This window comes from Zeus faber (genome assembly GCF_960531495.2).
Source record: "Zeus faber genome assembly, chromosome: 14".
In the NCBI taxonomy this organism is placed as follows: domain Eukaryota; kingdom Metazoa; phylum Chordata; class Actinopteri; order Zeiformes; family Zeidae; genus Zeus; species Zeus faber.
In genome coordinates, this window is record NC_137200.1 from 12,013,309 (window position 1) to 12,031,883 (window position 18,575).

At 43.9% G+C, this 18,575-nt stretch overlaps 1 protein-coding gene across 1 annotated transcript in view; it reads left to right on the plus strand.

Moving 5' to 3' along the window:
- The window catches only part of doc2b (double C2-like domains, beta), a gene marked incomplete at both ends in the record, with an annotated part of 91,355 nt that overhangs the window by 48,555 nt on the left and 24,225 nt on the right, over window positions 1-18,575 (plus strand). Inside the window, 2 exons of the mRNA XM_080014396.1 lie at window positions 1,530-1,553; window positions 6,744-6,818. Of these exons, the coding sequence (XP_079870522.1) occupies window positions 1,530-1,553; window positions 6,744-6,818 (99 nt within the window). The remainder of the gene's footprint in view (window positions 1-1,529; window positions 1,554-6,743; window positions 6,819-18,575) is intronic.

The following is an 18,575-nucleotide window of genomic DNA, read 5'->3' on the forward strand; positions in this document are numbered from 1 at the left end:
TACAGTGTCTAAATACTAAGTTTCTCTAAAGGGTAACTCATCCGCTACAACTGGAATATTTCAGCATCCCTCACAGCCTTTTGATAAAAATAATAATGTTTGTTACCTCTTTTAAATACCATGTTGTCGTTCTGCCAACAATAAAAATGCTCCGCCAGGATGTATCTTTATTTTGTTTTAAATATGCACTTTATTCTTTGGCAGAAATAATGAAACAATTTGCCCCTTTTCTGTTTCTTCTACGGCTATATGTTGCCTAGATTGTATTTACAAATGAAATGCGAGCACAGTTAAAATATGGGCAGAAAATTTCATAAAGTTTAATAAAGTTTATGATTATCAACAGACTTATGAACCGCAAAACTTCAGAAACTGCATTGGTTTAAAATGTTTTGCTTTTGTGGTATCAATAAGTAAGGTCTCAACCAAGTGTCTAATAGAACTAAGTTTAGGTTTTCATCTTTAAAGTGCCAATCCCAAAGATTTCTGTTCAGTTGATTTCGGCACCTATGGCAAAATTGCAGGTGTGTTTTTGGACTTCACTTCCCAGGGATCCAAACAGTGTTACCTGTGTGACGTCAGTCAGTTGGTTTTTCCTCGCTCGCGGTCGCTTTGCTTTTTTTGACTGTTTGCCTTCATCTGAAGGTCAAATTTGTTTATTTTTCTTGTTTTTGAAGTTTCATCATCAGCAGTCATCCATCTTTTCTGTGTTTGTTCGGCCATAGTCAGCGTTAACTCGCAACGCCAACAGAGACCGGGAAAAAAAGTAATTGGGTCTTGTTAACAAACTCCATGGAAGAGTGGAAACTAAACTAAGAACTAAAAATAATCAGAAAATACCATTACAGAAGCAGCTCAGCAAATACACATTTATACATTGTGGAAATCTCCTTGCATCATTCTCCTCTGGTGTATGGGTTGAACCCACCGCTGCCGTCCCCGCCTTCTCCTTCAGACCCACGAACCAGCACCGCCTTCCTCCTGTTAATAGCCGCAATGTATTTAAAGATTATTACTCATTCCAGTGATAAAAGGTGTTGTAGAAAAAGTACCCCGCTTCGCACACAAGTGAGTTAAAGAAAGAGTCTGTTGCGATGGTTTCGCCTCCCCTCACTGCCGGACCAACCTCTGCCGGGTGATGGATAATGCGCCCCTAACTGTGCGCCGCTTGTTATTTTGCCGCCACCGACACCCAGTTCTTAGTACTCAGAATACCGCAAATGCAAGAGCTTTCATCAGTGGGCCATAGGCTCAGTCACCTTTGTGATACCTCATTCGGTGATAGATAGTGACTTAACAGACATTTATTTCAATGAAAATGTTTGAGATTGGCACTTTAACGTCTTCTGTTTTGTTGTTGTTGTTGTTGTTGTTGTTGTTTTTGCATGTGTGTTTTCCTTTAATTCTCGTCCCAAATGATCAATCTTTATCTTTTTTTATTTCTGTCTTTCTCCCCCCTCGCTTTCGTTGCACACTTCCATCGTCTGTGTGTGTCGCTGCTTTATGTTTGCCGGGGATTAAAAATACAGCTCCCTGTCCCCAGATACAAGAAGGTAAGCCACTGGGGGGTGAAGCCATCCCTGACGAATCAATGCATAGCTCTAACCAACCACTATATCCACCTCCAACCCCTGTGAACTCCAGTCCTAACCGCAAACAAAACCCATAGCTCACCCTTTCTTCCTACCTCATGTTAACTATCAACGCTAACCTCTTTTTATCAACTGTGCGTTGATCAGCGCCGCCTGGGGCAAAGACAAAAAAAATCTGTGCCAACAAGAGCATTTCCTCTTGCGGTTGAAAAATGTGTTGCTTTTTTCTTGAGACATTTCATGATGTTTTTTCTTCTGCGTCTGTTTTTGTTTTTTTGTTTTTTTGTGTGTGTGTGTGTGTGTGTGCGTGTTTTGTTTAAGCAAATATGTTGAAAGCACCGTAACCGTTATACACAATAATCACAGTATTTTTCACTATACCGCTCTCCCAAAGTCAGCAAAGCACACAGAAGCCCATTAGTCGCCGCCTCACATCGCAAATCAAACACGCTCCACGACGTTTTTCGCAACGAATCAAAGACGCTAATGGACTCGGCGTTGACGAATGACTCGTTCCCGCGCGTGCGGACAGTGACCCGACCCCCCCTACGCCCCATCGACACACCTCTGATGATGCATTATATGCATGGGTTTTTAAACAAGCCCCATGTGAAAGCTCCACAGACGGCCAACCCCATCATCTGCAGCATTGACATTCAACGCCGGTGAAACAGCTCCCATCAATCGGTCGTCTGACCTGCCTACCTCCATCATTTCATTGTTCATTCCTCCTGCCTTGTTCCTGGAAAGTAGCCTTGATCCCTGGAGAGGGCCATTGATCCCACGTGGCCCCCTGCAGAGTTACCACTACTTAAACATCACTGCGGGTCAGCTCCCTCCGGATGAGGCGGCCGCCCCCATCTCATCCATTCCGTTATGTTCTGCTCCCGGTGATTGATGCTTCCCCTGCCTCCGTGTCACTCGGCAAGTCCAATATGGTAATGAAGACGTATGGCTTGAACTGTCATTTCAAAACCGAAAGGCCAGCGAAAAGACAGATACTACTCGGTGGAAAAACACCTTAATACTATAACGGAGCCTTGACAAAGAGTAGAGAAACGAGTGCCTCGTTGGATTTATTATTTCTGAAAGGAATAATATATTCCTTTTGGCTGAGGACCTGCACTAAAATGTTACCTCTGTGTTCGCCTAGTGGACCCAATTCCAAGTAGTTCTTAGTTATTTCTGGTCTCACATTTTTAGAATAGGGCTGTTTTCCACTGCGACAACAGCACCGCAGTGTTACTCCCCTCAGTTGAATTTAGTGATAATCCCTGTGGGTGCGAGAGTGTATTTCATCAGAAGCTACAGGGGTTAATAATAACAACAGCAGATATTTCCACCGGCTCTCCCGGGCCAATAACGTTCTAAATTCCCTGGCCCTGCCGTCGCTGGCACGAACCCTGAGATCATTTGTCATTTCAATATTATTTTAACATCAAATCATTTTTCTCCCCCCGTCTTAAGTTGTTTCTTACGTGTGTATGTGTCTGGAGGTGGCAGATGACATGAACTAAGAACTTATAGGAATTTGACCAGGAATAGGGGGTTTTTCAACCATTTTAACAGCGGTATGTCATACCTAACGTGAAATTCAAATCACAATCTTTTCTTATTCCTTGCGCTGCCCGTACCATCGCAGCCACCCAGATTTTTTTTAGACCTGAACTCTGTAGCACAGTTGCTTTATCTACTGGCTCGGAGGGGGGCGGTTACAAATATACCATCGGGCCCGTGCTTATGTCGAGCCCTGTGTTAATACCCTGTGCGGTTTTAACCCCATACACGTTCATAGACACCTCTCTCTCCAATGACACTGCGGCTTGTCATAACGTTCCCAGACATCTCATGAATGATCCGAGGTGTGTGGAAGCACTGATCCATGCTACCCATCTGCCTTTTGCAGTGGTCATTTTTCTCTCCGCCTTTCCCCCCCTCGGTAATTATGATCAAGCGACTATTCACAGTGAGCTCACCCAATCAGTGCCGCCGTGCAGCTGTCTTCTCACTTCGCACACAGCACCTGTAATGCATTTTTGTTTTGAAATTATAGCTGAACCGTTGGTCAAAGGGAATAATGGACGCAGATCGATTTATCGCATAAGATCCTGTTTCAGCTTTCAACTTTTTTTTTTGTGTAAATGCTCTCAAAATCTGAGGATTTAGCCAGCAGGTAGTAAAAGGTTTCTCAGTAAAAAAACTGAACGCTGCAATATATTTGGAATATATACCCTCCTTCTGGCTTTAACCTTATGGAGGGAACATACTGTACATACATAACATATTGATACTTTAATATATGGGTCTATTATATGTATATCCATTTTTATAAATATACTGTATATAATATGCTAAATTGAAAATGCATTTTAATTTATGGAATTTATTTATGGATAATTTATGACCTAGAATGTCAATGTCGTATATCCCCACACATGGAAAACATATTTCTGTATTTCTGTTCTGTGTAAAGGTGAAGATGTGGTCTCCACTCACGTTTTCTGCACTGAACTGTTTATATATATTTTTTTATCTCAGGGGGACATGGGCCACATGTTTAATATAGCATCTAGATTGATTCAGATGGATAGAATCAGCAGATTCAGGGTTTTTTTTTTTTTTTTCAATCTGTTTGGGCCGGTTCAACTTGGGTTCACCCGCAATAAAGGAATACAGAACAGAAGCCTCGATTGGAGAGAACAGGTCAAGGCTTGACGTAAGATTGGGGTTGCCACTAAATGTCGAGTGCGTTTTTTCGTTGGCCTATTTTTATAAAGCACTGTAGACAGCAAAATGTTCACTGCCTCCATGGTTTGCCTTACCTGGATGAGCATCGACGCACTTACTCACTCACTGCATTAAGGCCATAGAGGAGTTAAAGTCGAAACAGCTCGATTGCTCAAAGAAATGACTTAAATGCTTCTCCACTGTCCCCAGTTGGTGTACTTTACTCCGTTCAGTAAATAGAAATGAAAAGTAATTTATATTTCAGGAGCACAATCAATTTCACCCATGAACCCCTCGCAGCATACCAGCGTATTTAAAGGGTGTAGGAGCTACTAATACTGTACGTAGGGGCCACCAATACAAGAAACCTACAAATACACAACGAAAGGTAATCACACATCAAATTTTTCATTAATAAAGAGTTCATTGCCATTGCTCAGAGTAATTAACTAAAGCCCACACAAGCACTAAATTAATCCAATAATATCCTGACCCATTACCTTTTTTCATGACCAACAATGAAGGTTTAATACCAATGTTGTTTTCAATCCAAAATGGTTAACAAAGAGTGTAACAAAGCTTTTGTTACATTACATTACAATACATTACTGTATTTTACACACTGTTTCAACAACAAAAAATAATAATAATCAGGGACCCTGAGCTGGTAACAAGTTGAAGATCTTTGCCCCAACAGAATGTAGTTGAATAGCCCTGTAATATGTTGTGAGAGGTCTTTATTTTTGAATAGCATCAAGGACACGGCTATTTGAAAAATGCACTTACATCTTTTAGTTTCCCACAGATAGTGAATTGTTGCAGTTGAGTATAATATAAAAATAAAAATAAATTATATTACACAAAGAGAATGTACTAGAACATTGAATCATGAATTGCATTGTGTTAAGAAGTCTTTTGACATCAACAATCCCCTGAAAACATTAACTTCATTCCTTCCGCCGCTTTTATTTGTTCATCTGACAAACAGTGAAGATTGAATTGAAAAAGGATGGACGGCGCTAAAAGCTTTAAAGTGCATTCCTTTCTAATTTGCGTTGCTTGAATCAATAGCTGCACAACCCTGCTCACCACATACCCCACATATTCCCCTATGGCCGAATCTCGGCCACGTGACAGTATCACAGAATGTGAAATGGCTTTTAGACATTTTAGAGTTCAATAAATAGCAGTTCCTTCCTACTGTAATTACGTCAGCTAACAACTTCATCGACACTTATAACCTACAAAACGTGTTTATTTGTCCCCGTTGTTCATTTCCATCTTTTCATTTCCAGACCGTAATTGAACTGACAACAACAACAGTAATAATGATTGTGAAAATAGAACAGAAAAAAATATTTTAACCAACAAACAAAAGAAAAAAAACTTGAGTAAAGACAACTGCCCCTTAGCCTGATAGATGAATTCCTGCAGGCCACTCACCTTGTGCAGTATACCTGCCAGAGGGTCCACTGGGAAGATGGGGAGAGAGAGAGAGAGAGAGAGAGAGAGAGAGAGAGAGAGAGAGAGAGAGAGAGAGAGAGAGAGAGAGAGAGAGAGAGAGAGAGAGAGAGAGAGAGAGAGAGAGAGAGAGAGAGAGAGAGAGAGAACATAGGTTTTGGGAGGAGGAATGTGGCCACTGCAGAGAAGGGTTCTCGTGAGATTTCGACCTGACCAGCCCTCCAAACCAGATGGAGCTCAGCACTGCGCTACCCACTGGGCGCACTGGACAGCACCAGCGGATGACTAGTATAGTGTTTCCTCCCACTGAAACCCCCACTTTCTCGTTTCCTTTTGCTGGGTTTGTTCAGGTAGATGACAGCGTTTCTTTTTTTTTCTTTTTAATGCCCCCCGGTGCCCATGGTTTTATTTGGTTGCTTTGTCGAGTGTGACCTTTGTGTTCATTCACTCTGCGAGACGCATTGATTTACTGTGAAACGTCCCACTTCCTTTTCTTTTTTGACCACAGTCACATGCATACAGAGAACAACAGGGATATTACCATTATACGCGGTGCACTCTCCTGTTTCAATCTCTCTCGACGGAGTGACTCTCAAACTGATGAATGGTTTCGCATTTCATGGGGGGACTGACTTCTCCACCCTAGAGCTAGATTTCTTTTTTTGCCTTTTTTTGTTCAAAATGGCTCTTCCAACCGAATAGAAATGCAAAACCACCAAAAACTTGTGTGTGTGTGTTGGTGGGGTTGTATTATTTTTGGCAACCATGTCATTCCTTTTCATATTACCGTTTCTTTAACCTATACTTTTCTGTTCCTTCCTTCCATGAAAGTTCCCCCGGTTCAGTTGTTCGTTGTGTAGTCGGCTCTGGGCAGTGTCACACGGCTTTGGAAATCACAAAAGCAATAATGGTAGCCCGGGTTTTAATCTTGGCATGTCTGCTTCTTTCAATCTCTTTCTCAAGGGGCTCAAACCGATGGACCACAATGGACTCTCAGATCCCTACGTCAAGTTACACCTCCTGCCTGGTGCCAGCAAGGTATGAACATCGTGTTTTTTCTCCCAGTTTCTCTGTGGGAAAAAAAGGTTAAAATTCCTGCCAGATTTTTTTTTTACGTTCAATGAACGATGAAATGATGATGATGGGGGCAGTGGCTCAGGAGGGAGAGCAGGTCGTCTAGTCACCGGAAGATTGCTGTTTCCATCCCAGGCTTCTCCTGGTAGCGTGCTGATGTGCCCCCCGACTGCTCCCCGGGTGCTGCTATATAGCAGCCCACTGCTCCTAGATACATCAGATACTAGGATGGTAAACTGCAGAGAAATGCATTTCGTCGCCTCAGTATTTGTTTTCTGTGCAATGACAATTAGTTGAAACTAATCTAAAAAATGAATGAATGATGACTATACACACACTGACATATGCACACACACACACACTAGGGATGCATGGTATGGAATACAAAATGCAATGCGCTTGTTTGATTGTTGCATTAACGATATGATTAAATAACTATTAAATAAAGGAGAGGGAAGTTATTTAAAATAGTGACTCAACCCTTTCACCTCCCCCTCCAAATGAAATAGGCTTCTTTTCATCATTTCATCAATGCCTTTTTTCAATGATTACATTTCTCAAGCACTCCAAAACATGTAGGCCTTCTTTTGTGTGAAGAACAATAAACCAGCAGAGCTGACATTGCAGCCTTTACAATGTATATTATGGCACATTCTTTATGTTGTAATGACAATAAAGAAAAATATACACCGATTAGCCACAACATTAAAAGCATCTGCCTAATATTGTGTAGGCCCCCCTCGTGTCTACAAAACAGCTCTGACCCGTTGAGGCATGGACTCCACAAGACCCATTGAAGGTGTCCTGTGTGTGGCTGTTCGCATTGTTTTTTAAAATATGGCCAATTTCAGATTCCAGTGTGAACGGGTCACGGTCCTGAACTGACCCACATGCGCAGAAGTAACAAAGACTTCACGCAGAACGCTGTCGTACGGAAGTAAACATGACAGGCAAATGCGCGGTGGTTGTCAGGCGGCTTGGGACCATGTACTTCGGCTCGAGCTCACGGATGAACTCCAGAAAGGGGCACAGTGTTTTTTCTTATTTCATTCAATAAGGAAATTTTGTCAAATAATAAAGTGGCCCAATTCCGAATTGAAAAGATCAGATTGCAGGTGATTTGTGCTGTTCACACTGTCGTGAAAAAAACAGATCTGAGTCACCTCTGCCACCCTCTTCTTATAATCCACAACAACAGGGAGATGATGTTTTCACTGAGAAGTGAAATTTCTTGCGCCTGGTGTTTATTTGTTGTTGTTGCGTTAAAACATTGTTTACTAAAGTGACGTCAGCTGTTCTTTTTCCTGTCCTCTGAGGCGGCGTCAGCACAACAGTTTTTTTTCACACAAAGACCCGGTGTTGTCCGGCAGGCACATGCAGGGGAGGGGGGGCACCTGCCCCTTTGCCCCATGGTGCCCAGTTTATCAGGCGCATTCTTTTTTTTTTTTATGGGTGAATGGGTCGAGGTAGCAGATTGTCTGGGCAAGACATATTCATGAGGAACGTGTCCTCGGCACGCCCGCGATGTGCACACAGCGGAGCGCAGATCACGGGTGCTCGATGCGCACCATCGCGGTCGCACGTGGTCTTTGCACTTTGTATTTCCTTATGCAGCGAAACAAAACACAAACACAATCCATGTGCTTTTTCTTTTGTTTTGAGCACCTGCTCCTATTAACATCTCTGCACGGGCCTGTTGTCTGGGTTGATTTATAACCTTCTTTAATCAAAACAGTTTCACTTTCTGACTTCATATAATTTGGAATATGGAAGGATTATCTTGATCTGCATATTTTCACCAAAGGGAACCGTAAGATCGGCGTTTGTGCTGTTTCAGCAAGTTGATGAATGACTTTTTTTCCCCTGCGAAATGCTGTGGATCTAAGTATCCTCAGCTTTTTAATGTTAATATAATATTTAGTAATCAAACTCTGTTTTGAAATAACGTTGAGGGATCGAAAACAACTTGAGGAACATAAATCTGCTATAATCTCACTGATTTCCAATGTTTTTTACATCTAACCAAAGTAGGCTGGCCCAAAATGTGCCGGGTTAGCATGTGGTCGGTCAATTAAAATTCAAATGTTTGTGTTTGTGGTTAAGCGCTAACTTGAGTAGGAGTGTGTAAGGAAATATTGAGACTCTGAGAAATGAGAATAGGGTTCGCTTTTTTAGGAGGTGTAGACAATGATCGACGATATTGACACAAAAAAAAACCATAAGATTACTCGTCTCATCTTTTAACAGACGACATAATAGAAACTGCCCCTTGCACATTGTCTGCGTGTTGCAAATTGTTGTAAGAATAGCCAGCGTCTGCAGTTTCTCTGGCACCCAGCGGTTTCTCTGATGAAGATTGGGCCAAAATAATGTGCAATAACCAGTAATGTGGGAACACCCCCACAGCCAACGTAACACTCCATCAAGGCACCGCAGGAAGACTGGCCCGCACTGTTCCCATAATGCCTGAACATTTGTCTGCGGCTACACAGCTACGGCGCTTGACAAGCCAATGCCACAGGATTATAAAGGAAGACACAACAACACCGGAAAAACGAGGGGTCTGTAAACGGAATGAGGAAGCAGGCGGGAAGCTGTTGTGGAAACGGTGAAAAGGAGAAAAAAAAACATGTTGAGCGGATGCAAGAGGAACCCTGTGATGTATCACGTAGAGATCTCACAGTAAAGTCAAGTTCCAAAAGAAATACTCATATCAGCTTCGGCATCATTTAAGTCAGAGGTTGTCAACCTTCTTTGGCTCATGGTCCATCCTATCATTTTTACTAGAGAAAAGAACTAGGGGATGACGGTTTTCTTTCTTTTGTCTATTATTATTATTATTGTTATTATTTCGAATCCAGCACTACTAATTTAATGCATTACAATTCACATTTAGGCTTTAAGAAACAGATGCTATATAATAATCTTTATTACTGGACTTGCAAAGATAACATTACTAGTCAAAGTGCACATTACATATTAGGCATCTGTTTGATTTAAAACCTGCATTTGATTATCACACCGGCTACTTTTATACTGACCGTGGGGTCACAACTCCAAGGTTGACAATGTCTGATCTACTTTATGATGGCTTGGGGAAGCTCTAGCTGTTCCCTTTATTTAGTGACCATTTTTCAAAAACTAAGCAACACCCCAGTTTGAATCAATTTGATGAAACCTTAAATTGCTGAAAATAATGTTTACTCACGACGCGCCTAATGGATATGCAGCAGCCTGAGCTAGGCTGTTGGGTTATGCAGTAGGTTCTTGCCATCTATTATCTTGTGTGCTGTGCCTTTTCATCTCATTAGCTGCATGGACAGACACACTGGTACGTGGCAACAGAAAAATAATCGATTTTGTGATTAAGGAAGCATCAAAGTTTTGATATGCCAGTGAGTTCGTTATCACCACTTACCGAAGAAACACTTCACGCTCAAAGACCTTTGCCTGAAATCATCATGGTGAAAGCCATGTGTTGGGTCTGCTAAGTCCCTTAAATAGATCTACTCCAAGGGAGACATATCTAATGGTCTATGGCGTGAGAGCCGCACTTTTTTTCCTATTATTCAAAAGGTGTGAAACACGGCTGATTTTGTCACAGCGGAAACAAAGGCTAGTGTTTTTTACGTAGACGGGTCCTTGCAGCGACATTAGTAGAATCCAGGTTTGTCTTTCTATCCAAATCAAGTGGAAACAAATCACAAAATGGTGTTTAGGTGTGAATAGGTGAGAAGATTCTTGTGTTGGCTTGTATTAGAGAGTGGGTCTTCTGTTAATTCTCTGTCATCACAGTCTGCCAATCTGCACTGGATTACCTTATTTTATGGAACTCTACCTATTTGAACTCTGGTGACACTGGGGCTGCGACGACAACCAAATTACCACAATACCACAGTGACATGACATCACCGCGGTATTGAGCTCATTACCGTTGTCACCTCAAATAATATTGTGGGAGTCTCTGCCCACAGGTAGGGGTTTGAGGAGGGAGACAGAGTCTTTCTTGCAGTGGGTTGCCAACATGGTGAGAGTTTTGTTATGCAAATTGAACAAAAAAGCTTGCTGGCCAAAAGGATAATAGATAAAGAATAATGAGTTTGGGCACAGGAGTAATGACATTCCAGTCCGGCTCGTGGTCGGCTGACGAGCCCATGCTCTGATCCCCTCTGCAAGACGGACTAATCAGTGCCGCATAGGCGCTGATTGAGCTGTGCGGTTGCGGGGAAGGAAGCCTTGTTGCAGCTTAACCACGCCCCTTGGTACGCCACATAACCACGGGGTGACCTGGACGTTGGTGTCCTTCATGCAGTGGAACCACTGCAGCGGGGCGTGATCTGGACAGAGGGTGAAAGGGCGCCCCAGGAGCTTATAGTGGAGGGAGCTGACGGCCCACTTAATCACCAGACACTCCTTCTCAACTGCGCTGTACCTCGACTCCTACTCTGAAATTTTGCCACTGAGGTACAGCACCGGCTGCTCAGTACCCTTCATCTCCTGGGACAAGACCGTTCTGTCCGACGCATCGGTCTGTAGACAAAAATGGAGAGAGAAGTTAGGGTTAAACAGCACTGACTTCCCCCAGAGAGCTGACTTTACCCTTGCTAATGCCTGTTGGCACTTCTCTGACCACTGGACCGGATCTGGAGCACCCTTTCAAGTTGAGTCAGACAAGGGGCTGGTTAGCTCCAAAAAGATGGGTACAAACCTCCTATAGTAGCTGGCCAGCCCCAAGAACTGCTTCACCTCCTTCTTGGTCTTGGGTCTCGGCGTGTTTGTGACCACAGCGGTATTATCAAGCTGGGGTCGGACCAGGCTTTCACCCAAGTGGTACCCCAGATACTGTACCTCCCTCCGTCCCACGGCACACTTTTTTAGGTTGGCGGTGAGCCGCGCCTGCCTCAGAGACTCAAGCACTACGGCCACATGCTGCATATGCCTCTCCCAGGTGTCGCTGTAAATGATTAGGTCATCTAGGTAAGCAGCGGCGTATGCTACATGTGGATGCAGGACGCGGCCTGAGTCTGCGAAAGTGGTATAACTAGAGTGGAGAATGCCGATTTTTCCTTGGACTCCTGAGACAAGGGAATCTGCAAGTAGCCCTTGGTTAAATCCAGTGTCGTGAAAAAACAAACTGTACCTAACCGGTCGAGAAGTTCATCAATCTGGGGCATCGGATAGGTGTCAAACTCTGACTTTGAACGTTCACCCTTAGGTAGTCTACGCAGAACCGGACCGACCGGACCGGCTTATCCACCAACATGATGGGGCTAGACCGCTTGTGGACTCCTTTATCACCTCCATGTCAAGCATGGCCTGAAATTCCACCTGCACAATCTTGCATTTATGTTCGGGCAGGTGATACCGCTGAGAGCGCACCTTTACCGGAGAGAGATGGTCATTAAACAGGGCCGCGGTATGATCGGCCGCATTTGTAACCTCCGGCCCCAACTGGCCATGGCCAGAGCCCCTCTCTTCCTCCCTCCATTCTTTTAAGAGGATCAGGTGATGAATCTGTGTCCCCCTGCCTGTCAGACCATTCAACCTCATAATCAACCTCTCCAACCTGCCATTTGACCACAAATGCCCTTGCCACTTCGCAAGCAATTTAGAGCTGGACCTAGGGAGCAACACTTGTCTCCTGGTGCAAATTGTCTGAGCCAAGCCCCCCTGTCGTATAAGAGGCGCTGACATTCCTGAGACCGGAGCAAATTCTCCCATGATAACGGCTGAATCAGCGCGTGTAACTTTGCTCTCAGGTCCCTTAATATACTGTATCTCGTTTTTACTTGTGCTAGGACCTTCCTCCCAGTTTTCTTTAATTAGGTCTAGCACCTTCTGGGGTCTCCTGCCAAAGAGGAGTTCCAAGGAAGAAAATCCTGTAGAGGCCTTGGGAACCTCCAGCACCGCACACAACAGGGGCTCTAACCACTTGTCCCAATTACGGCTATCGTCATAAACTAACTTCTGAATCATGTTTTTCAAGGTTTTATTAAAGCCCTCCATCAGACCATCGGTCTGGGGATGATAAACTCTCGTCCAAATTGAGCAGACGCCTAGTAACTCGTAAAGTTCCCGAAGTGTATGTGACATAAAGGTAGTGCCCTGGTCGGTCAGGATTTCCACCGGAATCTCAACTTGGGAGATGACCTGAAATAGTACCTGCGCCACATTTTTGGCTGAATTACTGTGCAATGATACTGCCTCGTGGTACTGGGTTGCATTATCAACTAGGACTAACACAAAATGATACCCACGGGCCTCAACTGCGATCTTGGCATAGCCGGAGGGTTGACTAACTGGCACTCAGGACATGCGGTGCACCATTAACGCACATCTGCCCAAATGCCCGTCCAATAGAAGCGGGCCATTGTCCGCTGTCGTGTTTTATCGTGACCGGCCATCGGGTTATGGAGAGCTGCCTGGAAGAGCATTTCCCTGTGGCTCTTTGGCACTAACAACTGGGTTGTGTCCTCTCCTGTCAGAGTGTCACAGCTCACTTGATACATTCCAGTCTGGCGCCTGGTCGGCTGATGAGCCCATGCGCCGATCCACTCTGCAAGATAGACAAACACTAACAACTAACAAAACTCCCTGCTCCGGACCAATCAGAGCCGCAAGGACGCCAATTTGATGGACGCGGGGCAGCTGTGCGGTCATGGGGAAGGAAGCCATGCTGCCGTCTGCTGCCGCAGCTTAACCACGCCCCTTGGTCCGCTACATACAGTGGGGCAAAAAAGTATTTAGTCAGCCACCAATTGTGCAAGTTCTCCCACTTAAAAAGATGAGAGAGGCCTGTAATTTTCATCATAGGTACACTTCGACTATGAGAGACAGAATGGGGGGAAAGAATCCAGGAAATCACATTGTACGATTTTTAATGAATTCATTGGTAAGTTCCTCGGTAAAATAAGTATTTGGTCACCTACAAACAAGCAAGATTTCTGCCTTAGTTACAGACCTGTAACTTTTTCTTTAAGAGGCTCCTCTGTCCTCCACTCGTTACCTGTATTAATGGCACCTGTTTGAACTCGTTATCAGTATAAAAGACACCTGTCCACAACCTCAAACAGTCACACTCCAAACTCCACTATGGCCAAGACCAAAGAGCTGTCAAAGGACACCAGAAACAAAATTGTAGACCTGCACCAGGCTGGGAAGACTGAATCTGCAATAGGTAAGCAGCTTGTTGTGAAGAAATCAACTGTGGGAGCATTTATTAGAAAATGGAAGACATGCAAGACAACTGATAATCTCCCTCGATCTGGGGCTCCACGCAAGATCTCACCCGGTGGGGTCAAAATGATCACAAGAACCGTGAGCAAACATCCCAGAACCACACGGGTTGATCTAGTGAATGACCTGCAGAGAGCTGGGACCAAAGTAACAAAGGCTACCATCAGTAACACACTACGCCGCCAGGGACTCAAATCCTGCAGTGCCAGACGTGTCCCCCTGCTTAAGCCAGTACATGTCCAGGCCCGTCTGAAGTTTGCTAGAGAGCATATGGATGATCCAGAAGAGGATTGGGAGAATGTCATATGGTCAGATGAAACCAAAATTGAACTTTTTGGTAAAAACTGAACTTGTCGTGTTTGGAGGAGAAAGAAAGCTGAGTTGCATCCAAAGAACACCATACCTACTGTGAAGCATAGGGGTGGAAACATCATGCTTTGGGGCTGTTTTTCTGCAAAGGGACCAGGACGACTGATCCGTGTAAAGGAGAGAATGAATAGGGCCATGTATCGTGAGATTTTGAGTGAAAACCTCCTTCCAACAGCAAGGGCATTGAAGATGAAACGTGGCTGGGTCTTTCAGCATGACAATGATCCCAAACACACCGCCCGGGCAACAAAGGAGTGGCTTCGTAGGAAGCATTTCAAGGTCCCGGAGTGGCCTAGCCAGTCTCCAGATCTCAACCCCATAGAAAATCTTTGGAGGGAGTTGAAAGTCTGTGTTGCCTAGCGACAGCCCCAAAACATCCCTGCTCTAGAGGAGATCTGCATGGAGGAATGGGCCAAAATACCAGCAACAGTGTGTGAAAACCTTGTGAAGACTTACAGAACGTTTGACCTCTGTCATTGCAAACAAAGGTTATATAACAAAGTATTGAGATGAACTTCTGTTATTGACCAAATACTTATTTTCCACCATAATTTGCAAATAAATTCTTTAAAAATCAGACAGTGATTTTCTGTTTTTTTTAATCTCATTTTGTCTCTCATAGTTGAGGTATACCTATGATGAAAATAACAGGCCTCTCTCATATTTTGAAGTGGGAGAACTTGCACAATTGGTGGCTGACTAAATACTTTTTTGCCCCACTGTATATATAAATAAATAAATATATATATATATATATATATATGTATATGTATATATATGTATATATATATATATATATTTATTTTGTGTTTACATTTTTTGCTGGTGAAAGTAACAGGAGGATATAAAATATAAACACAATAATCACTGCTTAGTTATCATCATTGACTGTCTATGCTATGTTCAAGGACTTCTGGACAAACTTTTCAGTTACTCCGCTCCCACTCGTCACTTCAGCTTGCGTGCCATGCCGGAGAGAGAGAGTCCATTAAACATATGGGTAAGAATGAAATAACAGAAAATCAATAAAACAGAAAGGAAATGCATTAACTGGTAAATAAAAATATATCTTATTTGGCAGTAACGGAGAGAGTGTGTGATTATGGATTTATTAAAGGGACCAAGAGATTTAATACAGTTCTAAGTTTTAATCTTAAAGGTTTCAACTCTCCTTAGACACCAACTCTCATCAAAGGCACTGCAGAAGACTTGCCCAGTGAGGGTCTGCTCTGTTAACTGCTGGAAGCCCTCAAGTCGTCGCTTGTTCCGTCCCAGGACACGATACCTTCCGGCAGGGTACATCCACTCTAGTGTAGAGTCTTAGGTTCGGAGGGATGCAGCCATGTTAGGGCTCCCTTTATCCTGTTCCGGGGCAGCATGCGGAGGTGGCGTTACGGCAAAGCTGGATGGTGGTACGTGTATGTAGAGGCACCGGTTGGATCCATTGGGATGGATCGGAGAGTGGTTCGGATTAACTGCTGCTGGGGGATTTTTTTTTTTTTTAATAACTTGCAAGTAACGTCGTTGGCCATTCGGTGAAATTTACGAAGTTATTATTAACGTGAGAAATCGGGTTGCTGAATAACAAAACTTTGGTGGTTATAAAAATCTAAACAGAAAAGTAAACTCACGGCGGGCCTTTGCAGGTCCAGGAGGTTTTAAGTAAATCAGGAAAATAAAAGTAAATAACCAAATAAAATGACTTTAAAGGATAGACTCTGGGAATATAAAATTAACGTAAGAAGAGATGCCCAGGAAGGCCCATCGACAAAGGGGCGTCCGCCGGTTTTGTCACGGGTGAGAATGGGGCGTGTCTTCGAGCCAGTCCCTCGTGGTGACGTCATCTCTCTCAGCTGTGGGCTGTTTTTAATTTTACAATCCTATTTTATACAACTATTTAAGTTTGTATTCTACATGGATGTTTCACACATTCCTTCCATCACCATGTCCCAAAATTAAATAATTTTTGAAAACATCAGGTCTTCGTGAATAACAACTTGGCTAACAAATTAATACTTGTACTATTAATGAGAGGAAAATATATGGAAACACAACACTTAATTTAAGGAAAGAAAATACACATTATGGGAATCCGACACTTTATGTCGGTACTTCTTATCTTCTGCCACTTGATGGAAGCAAAAGTCCATGACAGAAATACATTTTAATCAGGGTATCGCCGTCTCCGTCATTCATCGGTGTAGGACAACAGGGTTTTAGTCAACTTGGATACAAACATGTGTAGCTTAAACATAGTTTGGTCACAGATTGACTTAATGAAGAACTCATGTTGATACAGTTCTTGTTTAACACAGAGGAAGATTGTAGGAAGGCCGTAAGTATTGCGTACCTTATTTCATCGTCGCTTGCCTAGGCGAGTTCACACCCCAGTGTGACTTCAGTGAGAGACAATAGGAAGGCAATGTGTGTGTTTGCGTTTGTGTGTGTGTTTGTATTTTCAGAGGGGCAGCCGGGTTACAACAATAAAGATTGTGATGTCGCCCTGTTGTCTCACAGGGTTTCCAGACTTAGCGTCTGTGGTTGTCCCTTTGAAGTGTTTTTTGCATGCCAGTCAGAGTGAGACGGGGAGAGAGAGGGGGTTGAGTTCGTTGTAGAGTTTGTGGCCCTCCTGTGGATCACTTGAGGGGTTTCACGTTTAGTTGTAATTGCTTTTCCAGACCTGGTGGCCAGGCTGGAGCCAGTGACCTGACCACAGTTCAGAAACACATGCTTTCACATCTGTTCCTCTTTCCAGTAGGCGGGCGTTAATCAACAGTCCTGGAGTAAAATCCCGAGTTATGAAGGACTGTTCACTACACAACTCATAATTTTGTCAGTGGAATCGGATTCGGTTGTTCAATGCCAATATGAACGGTGCACAGCTATACATTAATAATCCCCCTTCATTGAAATGTTATGCCTGTGCATTTTTGTGAGCTTCTATCTGTTTTATCCTGTTATTGTAACTGACTTTCAAAAAAAAATGACATCAAGTATACCACAATACTGCGTAGTGGTGTGGGGATGGTCTGGTTGAGCAGCCACACCTGACCTGGATCTAGGTGATTGGGTCAGAGTGGCTGCATACCTGTTGCTCGTTGGTTGGTCTAATGAGCAACAGGTGAAACTGCCATCCCCACACTCACTCAGGATAGGAGCCTTGTCATGACAGTTTCGATCTGCTCCTGGCTAATTCCACTAGCTTCCTCTCTACAATAAACTGGTGTCTACAACCCATCGTCTTCTGTGTCTCTGTGCTGGAGGGCCCTGAAAATGTCACTTGGGTGGGGTGTGGCAGGCGGCAGTGCCACGGTGGCACCTGTACAGGGATTCTCTGGCACGGGTAGGGGAACAGAGGGGCCGTCCGAAGACGCGCTGGACCCACCAGCGGGTCAACGGGCGGCCCCAGCACCACCCATCTCCCGACTGGCAGCAGCACACCCAGGGGTCTGGCGGAGGACCGGGATAAAAGCAGCCGCAGCAACCACGACGGGTAACCGTCTGCAGCTTGCTCCTCTGGCCCAACACCCACCGCCGGGACCATCCAGCAGCCCGGCAGCCAGGCCACCCCTCCAAGCAGCCCCCGCAACAGCCAAGTCCGGCCACGCCTTGGCTGTTCAGTCTGGTCAGACTGGTCAGTATGTCGGTCAGTCTGTCGGTCAGTCTGTCTGAGCACTTGGATCTTGGCAGGCAGAACTGCCACATACGGTTATACGTTGCTTTTCAGGAGAACACCAGCAAACAGTAGGCCTGTATTACAATCTATTGTGTAATTATTTGCGTTCAAAGAGTAAATCACCAAAGCAATACAATAACTGTATAATAACAATCCTCTTATTATAGGATGTGGGACAAAAATAGGCTTTGGCAGGACTTCCAGCTGTCATACTGGAGATTTTAAGGATTTTAACGTAATTTAAGTTTGCAATACAAAATTAATAGTAAGCTGCATTTATATAGCTACATCCATTCCTAAAAGTTTTATATATGATAACAGATAACACAAATAACACAAAATAATTTCGTTTAATATATCTTATTGGAGTCTTTGTACATCACCATAGCAACATATCGTCACATTTTGCCATTTTGCCACCCCATCGCCTGTCTCTCTCT